The sequence below is a fragment of the Carettochelys insculpta genome, chromosome 15, assembly GCF_033958435.1.
Source record: "Carettochelys insculpta isolate YL-2023 chromosome 15, ASM3395843v1, whole genome shotgun sequence".
NCBI classification, from domain to species: Eukaryota; Metazoa; Chordata; order Testudines; family Carettochelyidae; genus Carettochelys; species Carettochelys insculpta.
Window position 1 is genome coordinate 2519336 of NC_134151.1, and position 22357 is coordinate 2541692.

Genomic DNA, 22357 nt, shown 5'->3' on the forward strand with positions numbered 1-22357 from the left:
TTCTAACATGCAGATAATTAATAGATCCCGTCAGAGTTGTAAGGGAAAGTATTTATTTACACCAGACACAATATAGGGTTCACGGCAGTTCTTGTTACTGTGGGATGCCAAAACTGGTATTTTTGTCATGTGTTGATATTTAGTTTTAAAGATTGTGTCTTCAGTTTTACTCCTCTGACATTTTCTCAGAAGATGTATGCCCGAGGAACTGTCTGATATGAGAATAAACAAATTCAGTATCTTCTACACCTTAATCTTCAAGACTGTGCCCATGAAATGTTCTGTCTGCATGACAACTAATACACTTCAAAAATCACTATCAAAATCGTTTGTGTGTTTAAGTACACAAATGAAAACATGTTAGAATTGAGAGGTGCAGAAGCCCTTTTTAGATAATCTAATCCATTTCCCTGAGCATGTTTCTACTTCCAGTGCTGTTCATGGTGTGATTGAAAAGTCATAAAACAACAGAAGTCCTATGGCACCTTAGGTGCCACAGCACTTCTTGTTGTTCTCAAAGATACAGACTAACACAGCTACCTCTCTGATATAAAACAGGATACCCATTTTCTACAACTGTGAAGATAAGCCTGTCCCCTCACTAACATGTACCGGGCTCTCCGACAGGGATACTCTTGGATATAGCAACTGATCTGTAGGGCCTACTACTTTTGAAATTCTTCCATCTCATGTCTGGAAGAGAATGGGAGCTTAGACTCTTGGCCATTTGTGTCTACTACTCTTCTCTACTTCCTCCACTTCTTGGAACGAAGCCAGTGCCTACTGCTTCTATTGCTGGTAGCTTTCCCAAGCTGCAGCATGTAATGAACATGATTTTTATCAGTTTCACTGCTGCCCACATATTTCTGAACTGATCTGAGTCTTATTAACTTAATGGGTCTGCTTGGGAAAGTCTGAGCAGCAGTACAGGCACTGGAACAGAATTGCAGTTAGGTGGATAGTCCTGTGTCAGGTCACTGTGCAACCATAACGCTTTAAAACCACATTTATGTGATTATATCTGGGTGAAATACATGCTGCCCCAGAGGCAAACAATTTAATCTTTCACTTCATGAACGATACATGAATGAGTATTGTGGTCTTTACTCGCCCCTGCCTTGAACTTGGGTACATTCTCTCAGAGGTGCCTTGTCTGCATCATCATAGTGTGAAAGTTAATTTGTCATTCCCAAACCTGGGTTTTCTCCATTGCAGTTGATGTGCAGCATGCGACCCTGCCTCTCTTCAGCATAGGGAGCTTTGAGTAGTGCTAGATTTTCTTCTTCTATAGGTATTTTTGATTTAATATAAAGAATCAGTGCTATGTAGGGGGAAGTGGTGAAGTGCTGTATAGTGTATGTTGCTGCTGCTTAGAAAATATCCCAGTCTTATAGTGTCTCTTGCCAAAGTGTGTGTGTGTGTGTGTGTGTGTGTGTGTGTAAAGCTTATGTTCAGCAACAACAAAATGATGCTGAAGTTGCTTGTGCTTTCCAAATGGCAAACTGCTGCTTGCCATTGTTAAGTAGAAACTATAATACTTTTCTGTCCTAACTTCTGAGTGCTTGACTTTGCAGCTTTAACATAGACTTTTGTGAGTGTAACTGACTTGTAGATACCAAGATTTTATGAATACCAGACCTTCCTCCCCTCCCACATCCCCAAAACAAAACCTTAAAGTCAGAGAACATGAAGGTTATAAAGTCAGGCACTAAAAAGCTGAGTAAAGTTAGAATTAAGGTTGCCAAGCTGACCATAATTGGACCCTCTTGTGCATAAGCATCATGGTACATGATCGTTTGTTGTTTTTTCCTTAAATGCCCAGCACAAACCATGCAAAGGGCAGACCTGCTCTAGGGATGTATCATGGTTTGGTGGTAAGGCAGATGGTAGTGTGTAAGACTTCTGTTTCCTTTACTGCACACATTGGAAGGTGTATTGTGTATAAGGCAGGAGACTGCAGAAATAGAAAGGAGAATCTAATGGTTAAGGCAATTAAATATCCTTCAGAGGAGAAAGTCCATTCCTTCCTGTGCCACAAAGTTTCCTGTATGACGAGACACAAGTCACTTAAATCAAACTTCTCACACAGGGTCACTCAGTGTTTGTTTCTCAATTTCTGGGTACCCAACTTGAGCTCTGGGGTTTGACTTGTAGAAGACCTGAATGCTCTCAACTGCATTGAAGTCAGTGGGAGCTGTGGCTTGATGTGTGCACTGTATAAAGCTAAGCACCCAAACATTAGACTGGGGATTCAAAATTAGTTGCTACTTTTTACCAGAATCTTGATGTGCTCTTGCTCCCCATCTGTGAAATGGGGATAATACCACATTTGTATATCATAGGGGTTTTGTGAAGATAAATTCGTGTTTCTAGCTGATTATCACAAGTGCTGTAGAAAAGCATTGGATCTCACCCATCTGCAGCTTATCATCAAATGTAGTTCGCCTGATGTGGGCTGCTGCAGTAATGCCCAGAGAAGTTTCTAAGATACATGGTTAAACAAGCACAAAGTGTTGGGTGAGCTTTTGTTTTAAACTCTGACTTTGCAGTGTTCCTGCTGCAGGTCGTTAGCTGTATTTGGTCCACTGTGTCATAGGTGGTTTCTCAGGGTATTTAAAACAGGAACATGGGGAATGTTTTTGCTTATCTCCTTTTGTCCTGGAACCATCTAAGTTATCACTTTAATATTCCATAACTAAAACGTTCATCCAACTTCTGTTATGAAAACTATAAATTTCCCACCTGTGTCATTTGCACAAAAGGCCTGGAACCTAAGGAAGGCCTCACGTTTTCTAGAAGAAAGAGCACTACACCAGGTTTTTTATACAAACGGTTCTTGAGTTGATTGTTTTCTTAGTCACAAATCTGAGTTCTCCATTAAAGGGATTAAACACCATCACAGATGCAGAAATACATCAGTCAAGTGACTGGACATCATTGGCCATTTGGCAACATTGAGAAAATGCACCAGTATCAATGTGTATGTCTCTTCCTCATTGGCATTTTAGTTCTGATCTGAAAATATCACTTTGGTTGGAATATACACGTGCCAGACAGAATGCCTAAGCTCCGAAGTCTTTTTTTCTGTGCATCCTAGAGTTCCTGGGGGATGCAGATTTGCCGGATGTCTAGGGAATGTCATCCTGTAAAAAATAGCTGGTTTTTTACTCCGTGTTTGTGAATCAGTTTCTTCTTCCTCAGTGGTCATCTGCGTGATTATTCCCTGGGATGGAGTTTCATTGTTGACTATGGAGGAAGTACTTAGTCTTGTTTTTTAGATGTTCCTGAGCACATGCTTGCCCTAGGAGGTTTGGTTTTTCGTTACTGAGTACTTAGAGTGTAATTGTTTTAGTGCTGTGTATTTTCATCTTTTGATTAAACACATCTTATGTATCAGTGTGCTGGTTATCATTCTAGAGTCAAAAGGACATTTCATTATATTTATTCATGTGTCTGTGATAAATTGTACAGTATTACTTCCTCTCATTGCTTGCCCTGATATTGATTTTCTGTTCATATCACAAAAGCAATTTCTGTGATACATAAAAGCAAACTCTTAAGTAACGTAGGGGCATTCTGGAATCTGCAAGTAAAAAGCCAGGGTTTAGTTACTTGTGGTCTTTTGAATAGCTTTCCTTATGCCTCCCGTTGTCACTTTCAGCTTTGTGCATCTTTCCGGAAGATGCACAACAAATGAGACATTAACTTGTTTTTATAAGTATAAGGAACAGGCTTACCTTTCAAATGAGCTCTGTTATGATTTTTGGAAGACCTTGGTAGGTGTTGGGCTCCCTAAATGGGCAGTGGAATAGAAGTACTTACTTTACGCTCTCAAATTCATTCTCTTTCCATCAAGAGTGTTTATTGTATTTAAATTCATAGGAAACACTTTTTAGGAGAGAATTCTATTTTTAGATGCTGAAGAGAAGGCATTCCTATTAGTTTTTGCTGTCTTTCTTTTTTTCTGCCTCTGTTAGATTTTAATTTCAAGAAGCTCTTCTGCTATATGAATTGATGTAGTCAGACAGCTGTTTTTGGAAGATTATGCAAACTTCTGTGAAACGGATCCTACTGTTGTTAGATAGGATACATGATAGCCGTGCCTTAGAAATGGTGTGGAAAGCTAATAATCCCATCCTCACACTGTCCAAGTCAGGTGCAGCACTAACCTGGCTGACAGCTCATCATGAATTCCTTTGTTTATATTATCAAATCTATCCTGTGCCAAACAGGAGGCGGGGAAGCAGGTTTCCAGCCTCGGTAGCATATGGTTTTGTAAGCCTATATCAAATGATGTTGCATAATCTATCTGAAGTATGTTGCTAGCACATTGTTAGACATAAGTTTGTTGCATTTTCTCTGCTTAACCAGCTAATAATTATTTTTGTTTGTAATTGTTTGTTAAACAGGAAATTAGATAAGTGATTAGCGATTGCTTAGGGTGGAGTGATTCCAGACATTGGCTATATTCCCCTTTTTAATAAATGGTATTTGAAATGATTTTATTTCACTTCTGATACAGATTTATCTTCTTCTGTTTGCTCAGGTAGCTTACTATGAAAAGAAGGTGTGACCATGTGCTCTTGAGGGTTTAAGAAAAACTACAGGGTGAAAGAAAGTGTTGAAGCCATTTCCCCATACTGGTTCCCTGCCACAGTCTCGGGCACCTTCCAGACAGCCCAACCTGGGTCAATAGCCTTTTATAATCAAAACCAGAACAGCCAGAAACAAAGATACTACGCCTAGGGCAGGCCTCCCATCTTTCTGAGGGCTCTGACACTTCACAGTCCCTGAAGGAGTGCAAGATGGGTCCTTTCCTCCAGGTGCAAAGAACATGCCAGGTCTGCTTTCCTTCCTGATCAGCCAGTAACTGAGCTCTCTTTCTTCCCTTTGAGCTGCCCTTTCATTACTTGTCTCTAACTGCAGCTGTAGTGGGATATGGTGAAGTGGGTCCCTAGCAGTTCACTGTGTCTTGCTGAGTTAGCGTGGGGGTTAATATTACCCCATCACAATAAAGTGCAAATTAGTCAGAATTTCAGTAAAACTTGATCTAGCCTTCGAAAATGATGCCCGGTGGCCTTTTAGAAGTTGACGGTAACTACCGTAGCATTATTTTTGCTCATACTATCTTCATCACCAATTTAGAGGTGAACCATTACTTATTATTTTTAAGAAACTAAGTATGAACAATGGTATAAATCTACCATCTAGTTAAGTGTCTAGCAATGCAGAAACTGCAGTTGGGAAGCTGTGATACTATTTCTGTATGAAGTAATCTAATATACTGGAACTGTTGACGGATCCAAAATAAAGCTAAAGTAAACATGGTACAGGTGTAAGATTAATAACATTCCCTCATCAGATAGGGCAGGTGTGCTTGTTCCTGACATAGGTTTGAAATTGTAAATAGTTCTGCATTTTCTGTTCCTCTCTGTTAGTCCTTTAAGATCAATAGCTTTATCACTTATAAATGTTAATATACACCATTTCTCTGTTGTTCCTATAAGAGTAAAATTGGAGCACTTCCCTTGTAGTTAATCCGTTTCTCCATCAAACATAGGTGGCACAGATATTGCTGCACAATGTGTATGTTATTGACCCTCCATGTCTTACGTTAAAACTGCCAAATGCTCATTAAACTTGGTGCACAGAAGAATCTAATTCCTTCTATAGATACAGTAGTAAAATTAAAAATCTGATTTGTATTAACAAGTGCAGAGAAATGCTGAGAAGGTTCTTTGGCTAAAGTTGTTAGCCTTTAAGGGGAGATTTATATATTGTATGACTTTTTTCTCCAAAATATTTGCTAACTGCGGAAAAATAGAGTTGAGTCTAGCTTTCTGATTATTAACTGCCTGTTATCTCATAGCAGCAAACATAGGAACAACTTGCCATCTAATCTGCTTGAGATGAGGTGTCTCAAATGCACCAGCCAATAAACGGCTTAATGAGACATTCAAAAAGAGTGATAAAATATGAAAGCTCTGAATATGAAAGGGAGCTTGTATAAAATAGTGTTTAAAACACATACAATGATGAATTACATATTTTTCATCTTGTATTTGAGTTTATGGCTAGTAGATATTTCTCAGTGAGATAATTAGGGAATTAAAACTGCAGCTTGCTGGGTGTATAACTAGTATCTGCTGTGAAGTACACAGGCAAATTATTATTAGCATTTAAGTGGGCATATGTAGAGAAGGGATCTGTTCTGAGTGGCTGTGAACTTAAACAGACCACTTTTGTTCCAGTCAAGATGGAAACCTCTTCCATTGGCTTTGAACAGTACTTAACATGCACTAATCCTGTGCCGGGTTACTCTCAAAGCTTGAATGGCAGCATGAGTTCCACATGAAAAAAGCATCTTTAAATAGACAAGGGCATGACTGGGCTTAACCGAACTTTTCACATTGCTTGGTCTGATTGCATAAAACCTTGGCCTACAGCATTACACATCAGGAACAGCATTTTAGGCAGAACATTCAGGCTGTGCATACAAAAGGGAACTGAGTTAAGAGCGTTAACTCTGGCTTTTCCCAACTTTTCCTTTGTAGTCTTACCGTTCTTTTAACACGTTTTATTTTTGTAACTTTTAGACTTTAAGTGAATTGAATAACCAAAACTCCCATTTATGGAACCATGTTGTCTTCCTGCATGAATCAGTGGTCAGGTTGGAATACAGCACCTCTAGATCCATCGCACAGACCTTTGCTCCTTCAGTTTTAGGAGTAACTAGTAATAGCGTTTAGGCTATTGTCCTGTTGGTGGACCACCCACTACAGGCATATGATGTGTGCTTTTCTGATTACCTATGCAAGTTTGCTGGACGGCAGAGGAATGTTGAAAACTTTGGGTTCTGTTCCTGTCTGTGGGGTGTAGTCTGTGAACTAGTGGTTAGACAGCACAGTCAAATACAGTGTGGCATGTTGATTCAGAAAGACGGCGAGGCCATGTGCAAGCAACTTTGGGTCTACCCTGCTAGAGATGTGGGGCCATGTTCTAGGCCTTGTTATGACCCTTTTACTATGCTCCAGTGTACTCAGTCTCACATTGTTCCCTGTATAGCCACTGTTGTAGGGATATGCTAAGGAAAGAAAAGGGAGCAGCTGGTTTGTGGGCTTGGGAGAGGCTCATAGGCAGTGAGGTAATGCTGCAGTAAATCAGAGTAGTCTCTTGGTTATATTCCTAGTCTGACACAGGTGATTTTTGTGTTATACCCCCATATGTAAAATGGAACAGTGTTATCTGCTTACTTCCTAAGGTAGGGGTATGAAGCTTTGCTGACCAATAAGGGCTGTAAAGTGTAAAGAACTAACACCATTCCGTGGAAGAGCTGAGACTAGGGTTATGTGTACAACTAATGTCGACATACAGAAAATTGGCAAAAGCAAAGTCACCAGTGCATGTTCTTGCTTGCCCCACCTGTTGACACATCATGTTTACATTGGGAGCTGTCCCCCATTGATAGTGGGAGCAATGCACTGTGGGTAGGGATGCCATATGGTGCTAGGTGAACTCAGTGAGGAGGACTTTAAACTAGTATCAGAGAGGGAGCCGTGTTAGTCTGTAGCTTCGAGAGCAACAAGAAGTCTTGTGGCACCTTATAGACTAACAGATATTTTGGATTGGAGGGGTAACCGTGTTAGTCTGGATCTGTAACAGCAATGAAGGGTCCTGTGGCACCTTATAGACTAACAGAAAAGTTTTGAGCATGAGCTTTCGTGAGCCCAGACTCACTTCATCAGATTCATCAGATATTTTGGAGCGTAAGCTTTTGTGGGCAAAGACCCGCTTCATCAGATGCATGAGTGAGGGGCGTGGTTTCAGAAGGGTATTTAAAGAGTGGGGTCCCAGTAAGAGGGAGAGCCAGAGCTGAGAAGGTCTATTCAGCAAGGTGGAAATGGCCCATTATCAGTAGTAGGTATCAAAAGAGGAAAAAAAACAAGTCAGATCAGACAGGGGGATGTGAGCCTTTGTCAGGCTTTAAACTAGGTTTGTCAGGGGATGGTGACAAAAGCCCTGAGGTAAATGGGGAAGGAAGAAGGAACAACAGAGGAAGACCCTTGGTTTGAAAGGAGATGTAGGCCAATCAGCCATCTATCTAAGCTGTTTGTACACAAATTCAAACAGCCTGGGAAACAAACAGGAAGAATTAGAGGCCCTGGCACAGTCAAAGTAGTATGAAGTGATTGGAATAACAGAGACTTGGTGGGATGACTCAAATAACTGGCGCGGTGTTGTGGAAGGGTGCAAACTGTTGAGGAAGGATGGGCAGAGGAGAGAAGGAAGAATTGCGATGTATGTGAGAGAGCAGTATGATTGCTCAGAGCTTCAGTACATGGAGGAAGAAGAGCCAGTTGAGAGTCTTTGGGTTAAGCTTAGAGGCGTAAGCAACAGGGGTGGTGATGTGGTTGATGTCTGCTAGAGACCACCAGATCAGGTAGATGAGGTAGACAAGGATTTTTTTAGACAACTAAGAGAAACTTCCAGATCACAGGCACTGGTTCTCATGGGAGACTTTAATCACTCAGAGATTTATTGAGAGACCAATACAGCAGCACACAGACAATCCAAGAACTTTTTGGAGAATGTACCAGGAAGTTATCACAGGCAAGTGCTGAAGGAACTGACCAGAGCCCAGGCGCAGCTTGACCTGCTGCTTGCAAACAGGGAAGAACTAGTGGGCGACGTAGAAGAGGGTGGCAACCTGGGCTGCAGCGATCATGAGATGGTGGATTTCAGGATTCTGACAAAAGGAAGAAAGGTGAGCAGTAAAATACAGACCTTTGATTTCAGAAGAGTGGACTTTCTCTCCCTGAGAGAACTGATGGGCAGGACCCCCTGGGAAACTAATATGAAGGGGAAAGGAGTTCAGCAGAACTGGCAGTATTTTCAAAAGTCTTACTGAAGGCCCAGGAACAGACCGTCCCAATGCACGGTAGGAAAAGCAAATATGGTAGGCAACCAGCTTCGCTTACCAGGGAAATCCTTGGTGAGCTGAAACTCAAAAGAGATGCATATAATAAGTGGAAACTTGGAAAGGTGACTGAGGAGGAATATAAATATATGGTTGGAGAATGCTGGGGAGTAATCAGGAAAGTGGAAGCACAGTTGGAACTGCACCTAGCAAGGAATGTGAAGGGCAACAAGAAGGGTTTCTACAGGCATGTTAACAGTGAGGGTTATCAGGGACGGTGTGGGGCTGTACTGGATGAGGGAGGTAATCTGGTGACAAATGATGTGGGAAAGGCTGAAGTTACTAAATGCTTATTTATTTGTTTATTTATTTATTTATTTGCCTCAGTCTCTGCGGACAAGGTCAGCTCCCAGACTACGGCACTAGGCAATGCAGTATAGGAAGGAGGTGGGCAGCCCTCGGTGGGGAAAGAACAGATTAAGAACTATTTAGAAAAGCTAGATGACCACAAGTTCATGGGTCTGAATTTAATGCATCCAAGGATACTGAGGGAATTGGCAGATGTAATTGCAGAGACTGGCTATTATCTCTGAAAACTCTTGGAGATTGGGAGAGGTCCTGGATGATTGGAAAAAGGCAAATGTAGTGCCCATATTTAAAAAAGGCAAGAAGGACAATCCAGGGAACTATAGACCGGTCAGCCGTACCTCACAGTCTGTGGAAAACTCATGGAGAGGATCCTCAAGGAATGCATTTTGGAGCGCTTGGAAGAGGAGAAAGTAGTCAAGAGTAGTCAACATGGAATCACCAAGGGCAAGGCATGCTTGACCAATCTGATTAGCTTCTATGATGAGGTAACTGACTCAGTGGACATGGGGAAGTCAGTGGATGTGATATACCTTGACTTTAGCAAAGCTTTTGATACAGTCTCCCACAACGTTCTTGCCCATAAGTTAAAGGAAGTATGGGTTGGATACATGGACTGTAAGATGGATAGAAAGCTGGCTAGATGGTTGGGCCCAACCGGTAGTGATCAGTGGCTCTATATCTGGTTAGCGGTCAGTTTCAAGTGGAGTGTCCCAGGGATTGGTTCTAGGGCTGATGTTCTTTAACATTTTTATTAATGACCTGGATGAGGGGATGGATTGCACCCTCAGGAAATTTGCGAATGACACTAAGCTAGGGGGAGAGGTAGATAAGATGGCCAAAGTTCTGTCTGGGATGTTTTAGTTAGAGTTGATCCTGCTTTAGGCAGGGGGCTGAAGTAGTTGATGCTGTGATTCTAGGTGTATCCCGTATGTCACTGTGGGGTATGTGGGACTGTGGAACAGAGCATGGGCCATCTTGGGGCTGTGCAGTATGTCCTGTCAGGCACTGCTTTGTTGAGGAGCTTCTAGTGTCCTTTTGTGCCTTTTTTCCAACTGCCACAAACCACAAACGAGCTCTGCTGAGCATGTGCTAGGTAGCTTTTAGAGGTTTATAGTTTGACCTAACGTGGATGGGGTGTCATTTGGACGACAAAGGGCACCTCTTTGATACCAGGATAATCCATCTGCCAGATTTCAGGTTCCTGGGGGGGAACTATAGCTGGTAAATTTTTGAGATTGGCAGAATTACCTATTTGTCCCTCTTCGTGTGGAATATTAGTGTACAGAGCCTCTACATCCATGGTGGCAAGGATGGTATTGTCAGGAACTTTTCTAATGTTTTGTAATTTCCTCAGAAAGTCAGTGGTATCTCGTAGATAGCTGGGAGTGTTGGTGGCATAGGATTTGAGGAGGGAGTCACTGTAACTGGATAGTCCGGTGCCAATACATGAAATAATAGGGCGTCCTGGGTTTCTAGGTTTGTGGATTTTAGGAAGTAAATAGAATAATCCAGGTTGGGGCTCAGATGGTGTTTATCTCATTCCCAGAAATAGCTAGAATAATTTCTACTGAATTTAAAATAAAATTCTGCTTCGGGCATGAAAAATTTCATCCTGAAAGGTTAAAGACTGGCAAAGTTAAAAGCCACTGAAATCAGGATTATAATGGAGAGCGTTAGGCTAACTTGCCTCTAGATATCACCAGAGTCCACCCATAATAACATGTTTGCTGTAAAATGTGCACTCTGCATTGATTTGTGGTGAACAATTATCCCCCATAACCTCATCCAGCAACAGCTGAAATATTTTAAGATGTAATGTTGATGTGCAAATCGAATAGTAGATCCTGGCACAAACAAACTGTGGGTTATGGAATTAAATGTTCAGTGTAAATGTCAATATGTGGGTGTGTTTGCTAGTAAGTGAGAGTGACACAGCAGGACCTGCAGATGATAGTGTTTATATTGTTACTGATGAATTGTTGGATCCTGAAGACCATGTTGGAGTGGAAGGGACATAAAATGATTTGTAGAGGTTTACATGATGGAAAGATTATATGCTAGAAATTTCCCATCTGGAAGTGGGGGGAACTGTCTGAAAGAGACCATCAGCTGGGTTGCCAAGGGGAATGCAGAGTCTCCACCCTGACTGAAAGAAACAACATATCTCCTTGGGAATTAGCAGAGGGTTACTGGGAGGAAAACAGGAATCGGGGGAGTTTTTGAAAGATTCTCTGCAGTGTTTTCTCTTTTTGCTTGTGGTAATAACGCTGTTACGGTAAACCCTCGATTTAACAGACTAATGGGGGGAAGGGATGTCTGTTAATGCCAAAAGTTCGTTAAATTTGAATGGTTACTATATGATGATGCACTGACCTTCCCGGCCTATCACTCACTCCTGTCCTCTCCCCTCCCCCTCCCACCACCCCATTCTTCCCCTCCCATGTCCATCTCCCTCTCCTAATTACTGGGTGTCATGGTCATGAGGGTTACCTGGCAGCCTGGGAGTAAAAAGGTTAACCTCCTTAGCCAGGTGGGGTTGGCCTATAGGAATGTAGGTAAGAATTGAATTTTTTGGCTCCTCCCTTTTTCTGTCCTCTATTGCTGCTGCTTCTTTCCAGCCATGAGGGAGGGAGACACAGAATATCTCCCTCCAATCTTCTGTAAGTGGGGTAAAGTTTAGATAAATCCGTTGGGCTTTGTTGTTTTATGGTTCGGGAATTGGGATCTGATGTCTGGGCACTTTTTAGAAATGTTCTTTTACTCTCCTTGTAACTAAGTTCTAGGCCCATGGTGGAGACTCCCCATGTGTTTTACTTTGTGACTCTTCCATCTAGTCATGAGGCTTGCAGCACGAATATTGTTGTAATAATAAAAGTTCTCTCTTTTTCTTTTTATTAAACTGGTATTGGTTAATGTTTGTGTCCTGGTTTTTCACTTTTGGGGCTGAGATTTCCCAAGTAGTCTCTCCCTGGTTTCCTTATTATTACTTGGGTGGTGGCAGTGAATTTTATCCCCACAATCTAAGGTGTTTAGGATTTTGGGGGGGAAGTTTATACTAACACCTGGTAGATAAGGTTTTGGAGGTACTTTTGCTGGCCCCCACTTCTGCATTTGTCTTGCTAGAGTGGGGAAGGAGCCATGACACTGGGACAGGAGATCCTTCCACCTCCTGGGGCTCCTGGCGCACTCGGCGCTGTGGCTTCTCCAGGCCCTGGCTCTGAGCCGACAGCACGAGGGCAGAGCGCGGTTGCCACCCGCAGCCTGCCAGTGCGCAGCAGCCTCCAATACCACGGCTGCTGCTCAGCGCTATTGCAGGCAGTGGAGGCCAGGTGCTGACATGCTCTGCAAACGTGGGGCTGGGAGAGGAAATATTTACCCTGGTACAGAGCAGCTTGTGCTGCTGGCAGCCTAGATAGTATTGAACAATCTGCAGCACATGGCACCAGAGGAGCCTAATGTATTTGAGAAGACTCCCGGCTTCTTATTTTTATCAGTTCCTAAGGACCTTAGGAATTATTTTATGTGTCCAAAACATCAAAAGAACATTGAGGTGTTTTTCTGTTAAAAATTTGCAACCTTATTTTTAATGGGCCATCCTTTCAAATAATGGAACATCAGTATTTGATTAATCTGCTACGTGAGATATGGGTATTTCTTGTATGAGAAGCAGTCATGGAAGTTATTAGGCTTTAAAGTTAACAGCTAATTCTACTGACAAGGGAAATTCACAACTCTTTCTGGGTGGTTGTTGTACGCTGTTCTGAAGGTGTGTGAGCAGTTGGGAGCAGAAATTTTGCCTCTGGAGAAAGAAGCAAGTGAAGGGAGTTTGGCCCCATGCCAGTCCCTATTGGATCCATGGTTAAGGAAAAAGCTTTCTGGAGTAGGGATTGCCATGGTATTTGTTACGGCAACATGCACATCGTGGAACTTACCAGTCATCCCAGTTAAAATGAATAAATCTTGAGAGGTGGAACTTCACATGAGGAAACTAGACATGAGTGGGGCAGAACGTTGCTAAGTGCCTTCTTACCCTGTCTAGCTTGTGTAAGTCAGGTTAGTCTTGCAAGCTCAACCCCACACTTCTTAAGCAGGCAACTTAGCTCTCCTGGCTTTATTTTTCTCATTTACATATTGGAGAGCACATCCTCAGCTGGCGGAAATTGTCATAGGTCCGTTAATTTAAATTACACCAGCTGAGAATCTGTCCCTTGCTTTTAAATTGCCTATCTCCTGAGCATTACATCATATGCAAGGTAAAAATGAACACTCTAAAATTCTAGTCCCTGCAGTCTCATCAGCTGTTCAGTTTTTTCATGCAGTTTGCACTGAATTAACAATTTTAGAATATTTTTGCACCCATACTGAAGAGAGTTCCTGTTCCTACTTTCTAGGTTTTTGACATTCCTTTAAAGTTCAAGAAATGTCATACTCAGCAGTAGTAGTAGTAGGCATCCTTCAATCTGCATAGACTATGGATCGCGCCCTTTAAAGTTTCAATTGAGGACTTCATTTACAGCATCTATTGTGACTATAAAGACCCACACGAGAGTGACAGTCCTTGCTGCATCTCTTGCAGATGTAGTGGGTGTCTGGCAAGTCCTTATTGTGCTTTCTGTGCGCTCGCTTCTCCTCTGCTAGCTGTCTGATCTTCATCTCGCCCTTCTGAAGGCCCTTGTGTAACCCCTGCCTCCATCTGCTGCAGTCGTCTGCTATTTCTTCCCAGCTGTCCAGCTCGATGTCTACCTCTCTGAGGTCTCTCTTGCAGACATCTTTGTAGCACAACTGGGGGCGTCCGGGAGGTCTTTTGCCAGAGGCTAGCTCACCATACAGGATGTCTTTTGGAATCCTTCCATCATTCATTCTGTGGACGTGGCCAAGCCAGCGGAGTCGACGCTGCCTGAGGAGGGTGTGCATGGTTGGGATTCCAGCTTGCTCGAGGACAGCTGTGTTGGTCACTCTGTCCTTCCATAATATTCCAAGGATGCGCTTGAGGCAGCGCAAGTGGAAGACGTTCAGCCTCTTTTCCTGACGGGCATACAGGGTCCAAGTCTTGCTGCCATAAAGGAGGGTGCTGAGGATGCAGGCTCTGTAGACTTGCATTTTGGTGTGAGTGTACAGCTTGTTGTTATTCCACACTCTCTTGCTGAGTCTGGACAAAGTTGTGGCCGCTTTTCCGATCCTCCTGTTTAGCTCAGTGTCCAACGACAGGGTGTCAGTGATGGTGGACCCGAGGTAAACGAACTCGTGGACGACCTCTAACATATAGTTGTCAATGCTGATTGATGGGGATTCAGCAACATCCTGACCGAGTACGTTTGTCTTCTTTAGGCTGATGGTAAGCCCAAAGTCCTTGCACGCTTTGGAGAACTGATCCAGCAGCTTTTGAAGCTGGTCTTCTGTGTGAGACACTACAGCAGCATCGTCTGCGAACAGCATGTCTCTGATGAGGACTTCCCGCACCTTAGACTTAGCTTTCAGCCTTGCAGGGTTAAACAGTTTCCCATCAGATCTTGTGTGCAGCAAGATGCCCTCTGTTGAAGATCCAAAGGCATGCTTCAGGAGGAGTGCGAAGAAGATCCCGAACAATGTCGGAGCAAGCACGCATCCTTGTGTGACGCTGCTCCCGATTCTGAAAGCATCCGATAGCGCACCGTCATATTGGATGGTTCTTCTCATGTCTTTGTGGAATGACTGGATCATCTTGAGTAACCGTGGAGGACAGCCTATCTTGTGGAGCAGTTTGAACAGTCCATCCCTGCTGACCAAGTCAAAGGCCTTGGTCAGGTCAATGAAGGCTATGTAGAGTGGCTTCCTCTGCTCCCTGCCTTGCTCAGCTGCCTTAGAGAGAAGACCATGTCGACGGTAGACCTCTCTGCACGGAATCTGCACTGCGATTCAGGGTACACCCTCTCAGCAATCTTCTGGAGTCTGCCAAGGATGACGCGAGCGAACATTTTACCAGTGACTCTTAGGAGGGAGATTCCACGGTAGTTGTTGCAGTCGCTTCTGTCTCCTTTGTTCTTATACAACGTTACAATGTTAGCGTTGCGCATATCCTGTGGAACCTCACCCTCTTTCCAGCACAGGCACAGTAGCTCATGTAGGGGTTCCAGGAGTGTGTCCGCGGCACATTTGATTACCTCTGGTGGTATACCATCCTGACCAGGGGCCTTTCCTGCTGCAATGCTTCGATGGCTCTCTTCAGTTCATCCACAGTCAGTTCTTGATCCAGTTCGTCCATTACTGGTAGGAGCTCGACGGCATTGAGGGCTGCGTCAACCACAACGTTCTCGCGTGAGTACAGCTCGGAGTAGTGCTCAACCCAGCGCTCCATCTGTTTGGCTTTGTCAGCGATTACTTCACCAGATTTGGATTTCAGAGGTGCCATCTTGTTCTGGGTGGGTCCTAATGCCTTCCTCATACCCTCGTACATTCCTCTGAGATTACCAAAGTCGGCACAGGTCTGGATGCTGCTGCATAGCTGGAGCCAGCGGTTGTTGGCACAGTGCCTGGCTGTCTGCTGTACTGTTCTTCTGGCCTCTCCAAGTGCTTGCTGGGTACTCTGGCTCGGTGAGCGTTTGTACTGCAGGAGTGCAGCGCTCTTCTTTTCAATGACTGGAATCATCTCATCGGAGTTAGCTTCGAACCAGTCGTTCGTGTTTCTAGCTCTTCTTCCAAACACCGACAAGGCCGTGTTGTAAACTGTATCCCTCAGATGTTGCCATTTGGATGTCGCATCGGCGCCCCCAGGGCCGCTGCACAGATTTTCCTGGAGGGTCTCTCTGAACTTTTCAGCTTTCTCCGAGTTTGCCGTCTTTTTGGCGTCAATGCGGGGCCTTCCAGCAGGTTTAGAGCGGTACAGCTTCTTGGGTCTCAGCTTGAGCTTGGAGCAAACTAGCGAGTGATCTGTATCACAGTCAGCACTATGATAGCTGCGTGTCAGAAGGACGTTTTTGAGGTTATTACGCCTAGTGATGACCACATCTAGTTGGTGCCAGTGCTTTGAGCGTGGGTGTCTCCACGACACTCTGTGCTGTGGCTTCGTTCAGAAGAATGTGTTTGTGATGCACAGATTGTGGTACATGCACAGTTCAAGGAGACGCTGTCCATTGTCATTCATTTTTCCCACACCGAAGTGTCCTAAGCAGGAAGGCCACGAGGCCCAATCAGCTCCAACTCTTGCATTGAAGTCACCCAAGATGTACAGTTGTTCACGAGCAGGTATTTGCGCTACAGCAGCACTAAGCACATCATAGAACTTGTCTGTTACTTCTGGTGTGGCGTACAGGGTTGGAGCATAAGCACTGATCAGGTGGACAGGACCGGCGCAAGTTTGAAGCGTGATCCGAAGAAGTCTTTCTGATCCACCCATGACTAAATCCACCATTTGTAGAAGGATGTTTCTGACAGCAAAGCCAACACCATGCTCTCTGGGTTCTTCTTGGGCTTTACCCTGCCAGGAAAAGGTGTAGTCCTTTTCCTTTAGAGATCCCGAATCTGCGAGTCGCGTCTCTTGCAGTGCAGCGATATCAACTCATATGTAGCAATACAAATCAGTGTAACACGCCACAGTAGTTACTCCATGGAAACATTAGTGCTTAATTTCTCCCCCACTCAACAATGAACATTCCAGCTAAGTTGAATAGTAATTGAGAGGTAGCTGTGATAGTGTGTACTCTACCAAAACAAAGCAGCAAAATGTAGCACTTTAAAGACTAACAAAATGATTTATTCAGTGACGAGTGGGACAGACCCACTTCTTCTGATCAATTTCATTTCCAATACAAGTACAGAGGACCAAAAAGAAGAAAAATTGCAATAAAAACTGACAAATCAGATAGGATAGAAGGAAGGGGGTATATGATGGGGATGACCTGAGGAGAGACATTGAAAGCTGTGTGAGAGCTACCGATGAATTATAAAAGAGAAAGTGGAGTGAGGCCAGGAAGGAAAAGTAAGTGTAAGAAAATCAAGGAATGCACTGTGCAGTGCAACTGAAAACCACACTAAAGTGAGCGTGAATTGGCAACAAGTTAAACTTAAAGGCAGCTGTTGCTATGAATTCCAGGGCTTCAGTAGCACCAGGTGTTGTTCACGCAAGCTCAGTCTCCAGGCTGCTGGTGTTGGGTACATTTTTCAAGAAGTACAAGACTTGTTCATCTTCCAGGCCCTGAACAGACCCGTTAATCATCTCCATTTGTCATGGGAGATTGTAACATAGTGAATTGAAGCTTTTATGCAGAAGAGGCATGTAGTCTGGCACTGCCCGGTCTGCAGCTAGTCTTTTTAGCTGTTTAACGTGAGCACTTGTCACCTGGCATGAAGACCTGGTCCCAGACACTAGTTGGTCCTGAGAGAGACCTGGAACACAATGGCATGAACTGTGAAGGCTCCTTTTAATCCTTCTGGGTGACTTTCTAAGTAGGGAAGAGGCTAATCCATTGCCTGTGAATTCCTTGGGTGTGAGAGGAGGCGCTGAAGGAAGCGATGTCAGGTTCCTAAAATTTACTTGAACTCAGTTAGCCTTTACCTCTTTGCAAGCTGTCAGTCAGTGTCTTATTCTGAGACCAGACTCCAGACACTGAGCAGTTTGGGGCAGTTCTCTTTTGATGGCGGTCCAAGCTTGCTGTGACTTTCATCTCTAATTCATTGGAAACTTATCTTCCTAACTTGATTTTTAAATGGAGAAAAGGTGAGAACTAGATGCTCACGACTGCAGCTTCAATTTAAAAAAATGTGCATGTGACAAAACTGAACTGTAGCAAGCACTGGAATTCAACATTCACTTTAAATAAAGATGCCCTAAGCAATGGGAACTGTGAAAGCACAGCTAAGGGCATCCAAACAAGCATAAATCTGTCTTCATGGCGCGAACAGCCGGGGTTTGCCTTCTCTCAGCCATCACACAGGTTCATGTCTTCTGTGACTGCTAAAATATTAACACCCGACTCTTAACTACAGCTGGTCAGGGACAAGGTTCGCTGGAAAACACCAATACATTAAACCCGAAACATTTGTCAGAATTGCGTTTGTGTTCAATGAATGTCTAAGAGAACACAGATAGGGTTTCTTTGGCTCTGGGGTGTCCCTTCCATGACAAATTTCTGAAGGCCAGGACCTCAGGTTCCAGGACCTTGTCTTGCCATGTGGTTTGCTCCGAGATTGGGCTCTGACTGCAGGAACTGTAGGATCCTTGCTCTGTGGTGGAGAGCTCACCTGAATCCTGTGGCATCCCCAGGAGTGTAATGCAGCTTGGAAGGTGGGGGTGACTGGCTGCTCCGTTGCATGTAGAAGAAAGGAACTGAAATGGTTATTTAAAAAAAAAAAACCAGAATTTCCTTTCTAGGCTAAACTGAAATTTCAGTTTTTCATTCTGAATAGAATGAGGACTTCTTTGAAATGTCAGAATTCCCCACAGAATGGAAATTCTGAGTTTTAACCATAGGAAGCAGTCAGACTCCAGGCATAAATAATCTAGGGAAGAAGTCCTTTAATGATTCTTGGTTGGATCCCTAACATACCGAAGGCATTCCATATGCCATAAAATATCCAGGTGTCATGAAATAAGGATCAAGTGTATCTGTATTCAAATGCTTAAACTGAGATAGTGAAATTGTAGGACTTGCATGGAAATCTAAAGGTTAGTGTGGTGCCCAAGTGTCACCTCTTAGTATGTGTGAGCAGTTGTGTGACATGTTCTATGGTCCACATCTTCAGTATTTCACCCGCAGACTTTGCAACTACAGTGTCTTCTCTAAATGTTAAGACCATTAGGAAAGATAGACAGCTGGTGGTAACGCATGGGGCAGAAAAGATTGGCATCAAGCTTTACTCCCTCCTTTTAAGTTTTTAGTTTGTCTTCAGCTGAGTGAAGTCTGCATCACTTTCACTAAACCATTGAGTGACCAATTGTATTATATTGTATTGTGCTGTAAAGAGCTCTCTCTGCAGTCTGTCCTTCCAGAGCACAGAGAGAGTAAGCAGTGTTTGGCTGATGTAGTTTAACTTTTGATGACTGTAGTAAATTTGCCTGATTTCTCTTTCTTTTTCATTTGTAGGTTTATTCTTCAGTCCAAGGGAGTAATCCACAACCAATTGTTAGAAAAACAGAAAATAGCAGAAGAGAAAATTAAAGAACTTGAGGTAAGTTGTAGGTGAATGAAGATAATATTTAAAAAGTAGTGCCTTAGAAAACCTCAGCATGGTAGTCTGTTGTATCCCTTATGCCTATAGTCTATTTATGTAGAGATTTTCATCTTAAAGGATCTTAACACACTAGAATTCCTACCCATTGCTGAAACATTACTATCTCTTGGGGAGAATGCAGCAGCTGTCGGCGTTGTAATATTAGCAATGCGTATCCTACAGACCTCACTGTTAGGTATCGTCCTATCTAGTCTAGAAGTAATGAGTGTGATTTAGACATCTTACCTAATTTGAATATTTGAGCAATTCAGAAATATATAAGAAATGCACAGTAATTTCAGTGAAGTTCCTTTTGCAAGTTGGAACTCTGGAAACAGGACCTTCTGTCCATTTAATCTTGACCAATTTTTCCCTTCAACATCAGCTGCTGTGCACCTTACATTTAATTATTCAGATGGATGCAAATAGAAATGGTCCAAAAATGTCACCATTAAGTCAGGAGAGGAGTGCAGATGTGGGGTTTCAGCAAGAATTAAGTGCAGGATGGGGCTCAAGGTTGGGGTATGGGATCTAGGAGTCAGTTGGAGTAGTGGACAGAGACTGGGGTGCTGGGCGCTTATCTCGGTCAGCTCCAGTTCCATGGTGGTGGGGAACAGGTTTCTCTGTGCTCCCCGCACTCAACTGCAGGCACTGTCCCCTGCAGCTCCCATTGGCTGATTCCTGGCCAGGTGGACCTGCAGGAACAGACCTTTCTGGTGCTCACAGTGGTATCGCTTCAGCTGGGGTGGAAATCAGCTGTTTGCAGCATTCTAGCTCTGGGACAGAGGTGGAAGAGCAGGGATGGAGTGTGAATCAGGTGTTTCATGTGCTCCAAAAGTGCTGGGTGGGTGGGGGAGGAACAGGTAAGTGTGCAGCTCACATGCCCCAGTGCCTGAGAGGTGCGTGGGGGACAGAGGACAGATGGGGGGGCGGTCCTCAGAGATGCAGGTGGAACCCCAGTGGGTCCTGGACTGCAGCTTACTAAGTGAAGAAGGGCCACTCTTGCAACCGACTATTTGTGGTTACCCATGCTTGTTTTAATGACTGGGGATTTCATGTGGTGAATAATGTTGTTATTCAAAGCACATGGGTAGGCTGAGGGCAGATTTAAAATAGCTGTGGGTGTTTGTGTAGGACAGCCTTAAGTTGGCATTGCCTTGGTATCTACCATTCGTGTGTGTGGTGGTTTAACTGTTATCTTGAAAAGTAATACACACTCCAATGACCAAGAGATGCCTGCAACCATAACAGCACCATGACAAACTCTTTAATGTGAAAGCATGTTTTTGTTACAGCAGCATCCTAACAAAAATGGTATCTTAACTTTTGAAAATCTGTTTCTAAATATCTCAGTTTTCAGCAGAAAGCAGAGTTGCCTTGGTGGGCAGCTGGATTAATGATGGGAGGGAAGGTAACGTTTTAACTGCATTTTGGACATTAACAAGTGTGGGTTGTTATCGGATCTGATCAAGCTGTAACTGTGCCTATTTAGTTGTGCAGTCCAGGGCAGTGTAGACAAAGAGTGCTGCCCTAGGCTCTGGAGAAAAAGATTAACACTATATTTATAAAAAATACACTCCCCCCAGCTCTCTCTCTCTCTCCCTCTCTCTCTCTCTCTCTCTCTCTCTGAATAATGTGAAAGATCCACTTGCAAATGACAGCTGTCATTTCTGAGCCAAGGTGCTTGGGTTAACCTCATTGCTGGGACTATCAGTGATGAAACCCAATGTCAGTGATGTTAATGAGTCTCCCTCCTGCTGTCATGCTGGCTTAGCGGCCATTAAAGGTTGTTTTGAATTCACTTTCTGATCCTGAAACTATTCTATTGTGTGATAATTCATCGTCTTGGTAGTGGGTAAAACTGCATACCTTGCTGTTGGCAGTTTTTTTCCTTTTTGTCATGGAAAACATCCATCAGCATCCCTCTGCAGGTGTTGCACTGTTGGTCTTCAAATCCTAAATATGGCATGTGATCAGCTCTGTGCACATATGACTGTCTGAGGTGTTCTTAGCATCTTCAGGGCAAGATCAGGCTCTTTGGGGACTGAATCAGATGCCTCCAGGAAGATAATTTGGTCTTTCTAGTTAGGCGTGTGGTGGTTTTTGGTCTAAGTTGGGGTCAGCAATCCCTGGCACGTGAGGCGGGAGCTCAGCCCCATCTCCTCCCCTGTGAAGTCGGGAGCTTGCTCGAAGTCTGTGGATTAACAAAACACCAGCTAATGCTGCAAACCACCACCTAAATGGTAAAGGTCTGCATCTTATTGATTAATGAAGCTGTTGTAAGTAGGACTATTAGTGACTTGCGAGAGTAGCAGACAGCACTGGGATCTACATAGAAGTCAAAAGGTCAGATTTTGCCACGCCGCTTCGGAAAGGTTGCTGATCCCTGGCCTAAGTGATAGGAACACACCTCTGTCATAATCAATCATGCTGTACCCCAGCAACTGCCACAAGGCCAGCATCTGGTGCAAGTTTTGGGTAGCATCTCAGAAAGAGCACTCAAAACCATCTGTCTTTTCCAAAAATCTAGAGGTTAGTAGCAACTCTCTGTGATATGCATGACATTCAAGAGAACTTGAGTCCACTTCCTTGTGAGATTTATGAAGTAATTCCATGGACTGCTGTGAGGTGGCAGCTTCCTTATGCCAACTTGTCTGTAGTTAGCTTTATAATAGTCTGCGCCACCTGCACTCTAGCTTCCTTCTTGGAGTTTGAGCACAACACTGGTTTGTGTTCCGTAATGGGAACCTTGAGTTTTGGAGGCTTTATCCAAATCATGACCCAGAGTATCCATCTGAGTAATATGCTGTCTCATCAGTGATGTAATATTATGCTATTGTCATAATAAAGAGGTGTGGTCCATCCTGCATGGGGTAAGCTCACCTG

General features: G+C 43.6%; 1 protein-coding gene across 1 annotated transcript in view; it reads left to right on the forward strand.

Moving 5' to 3' along the window:
• The window catches only part of PFDN1 (prefoldin subunit 1), a 55712-nt gene that overhangs the window by 9577 nt on the left and 23778 nt on the right, over window positions 1-22357 (forward strand). Inside the window, exon 3 of the mRNA XM_075009741.1 lies at window positions 19345-19429. Within this exon, the coding sequence (XP_074865842.1) occupies window positions 19345-19429 (85 nt within the window). The remainder of the gene's footprint in view (window positions 1-19344; window positions 19430-22357) is intronic.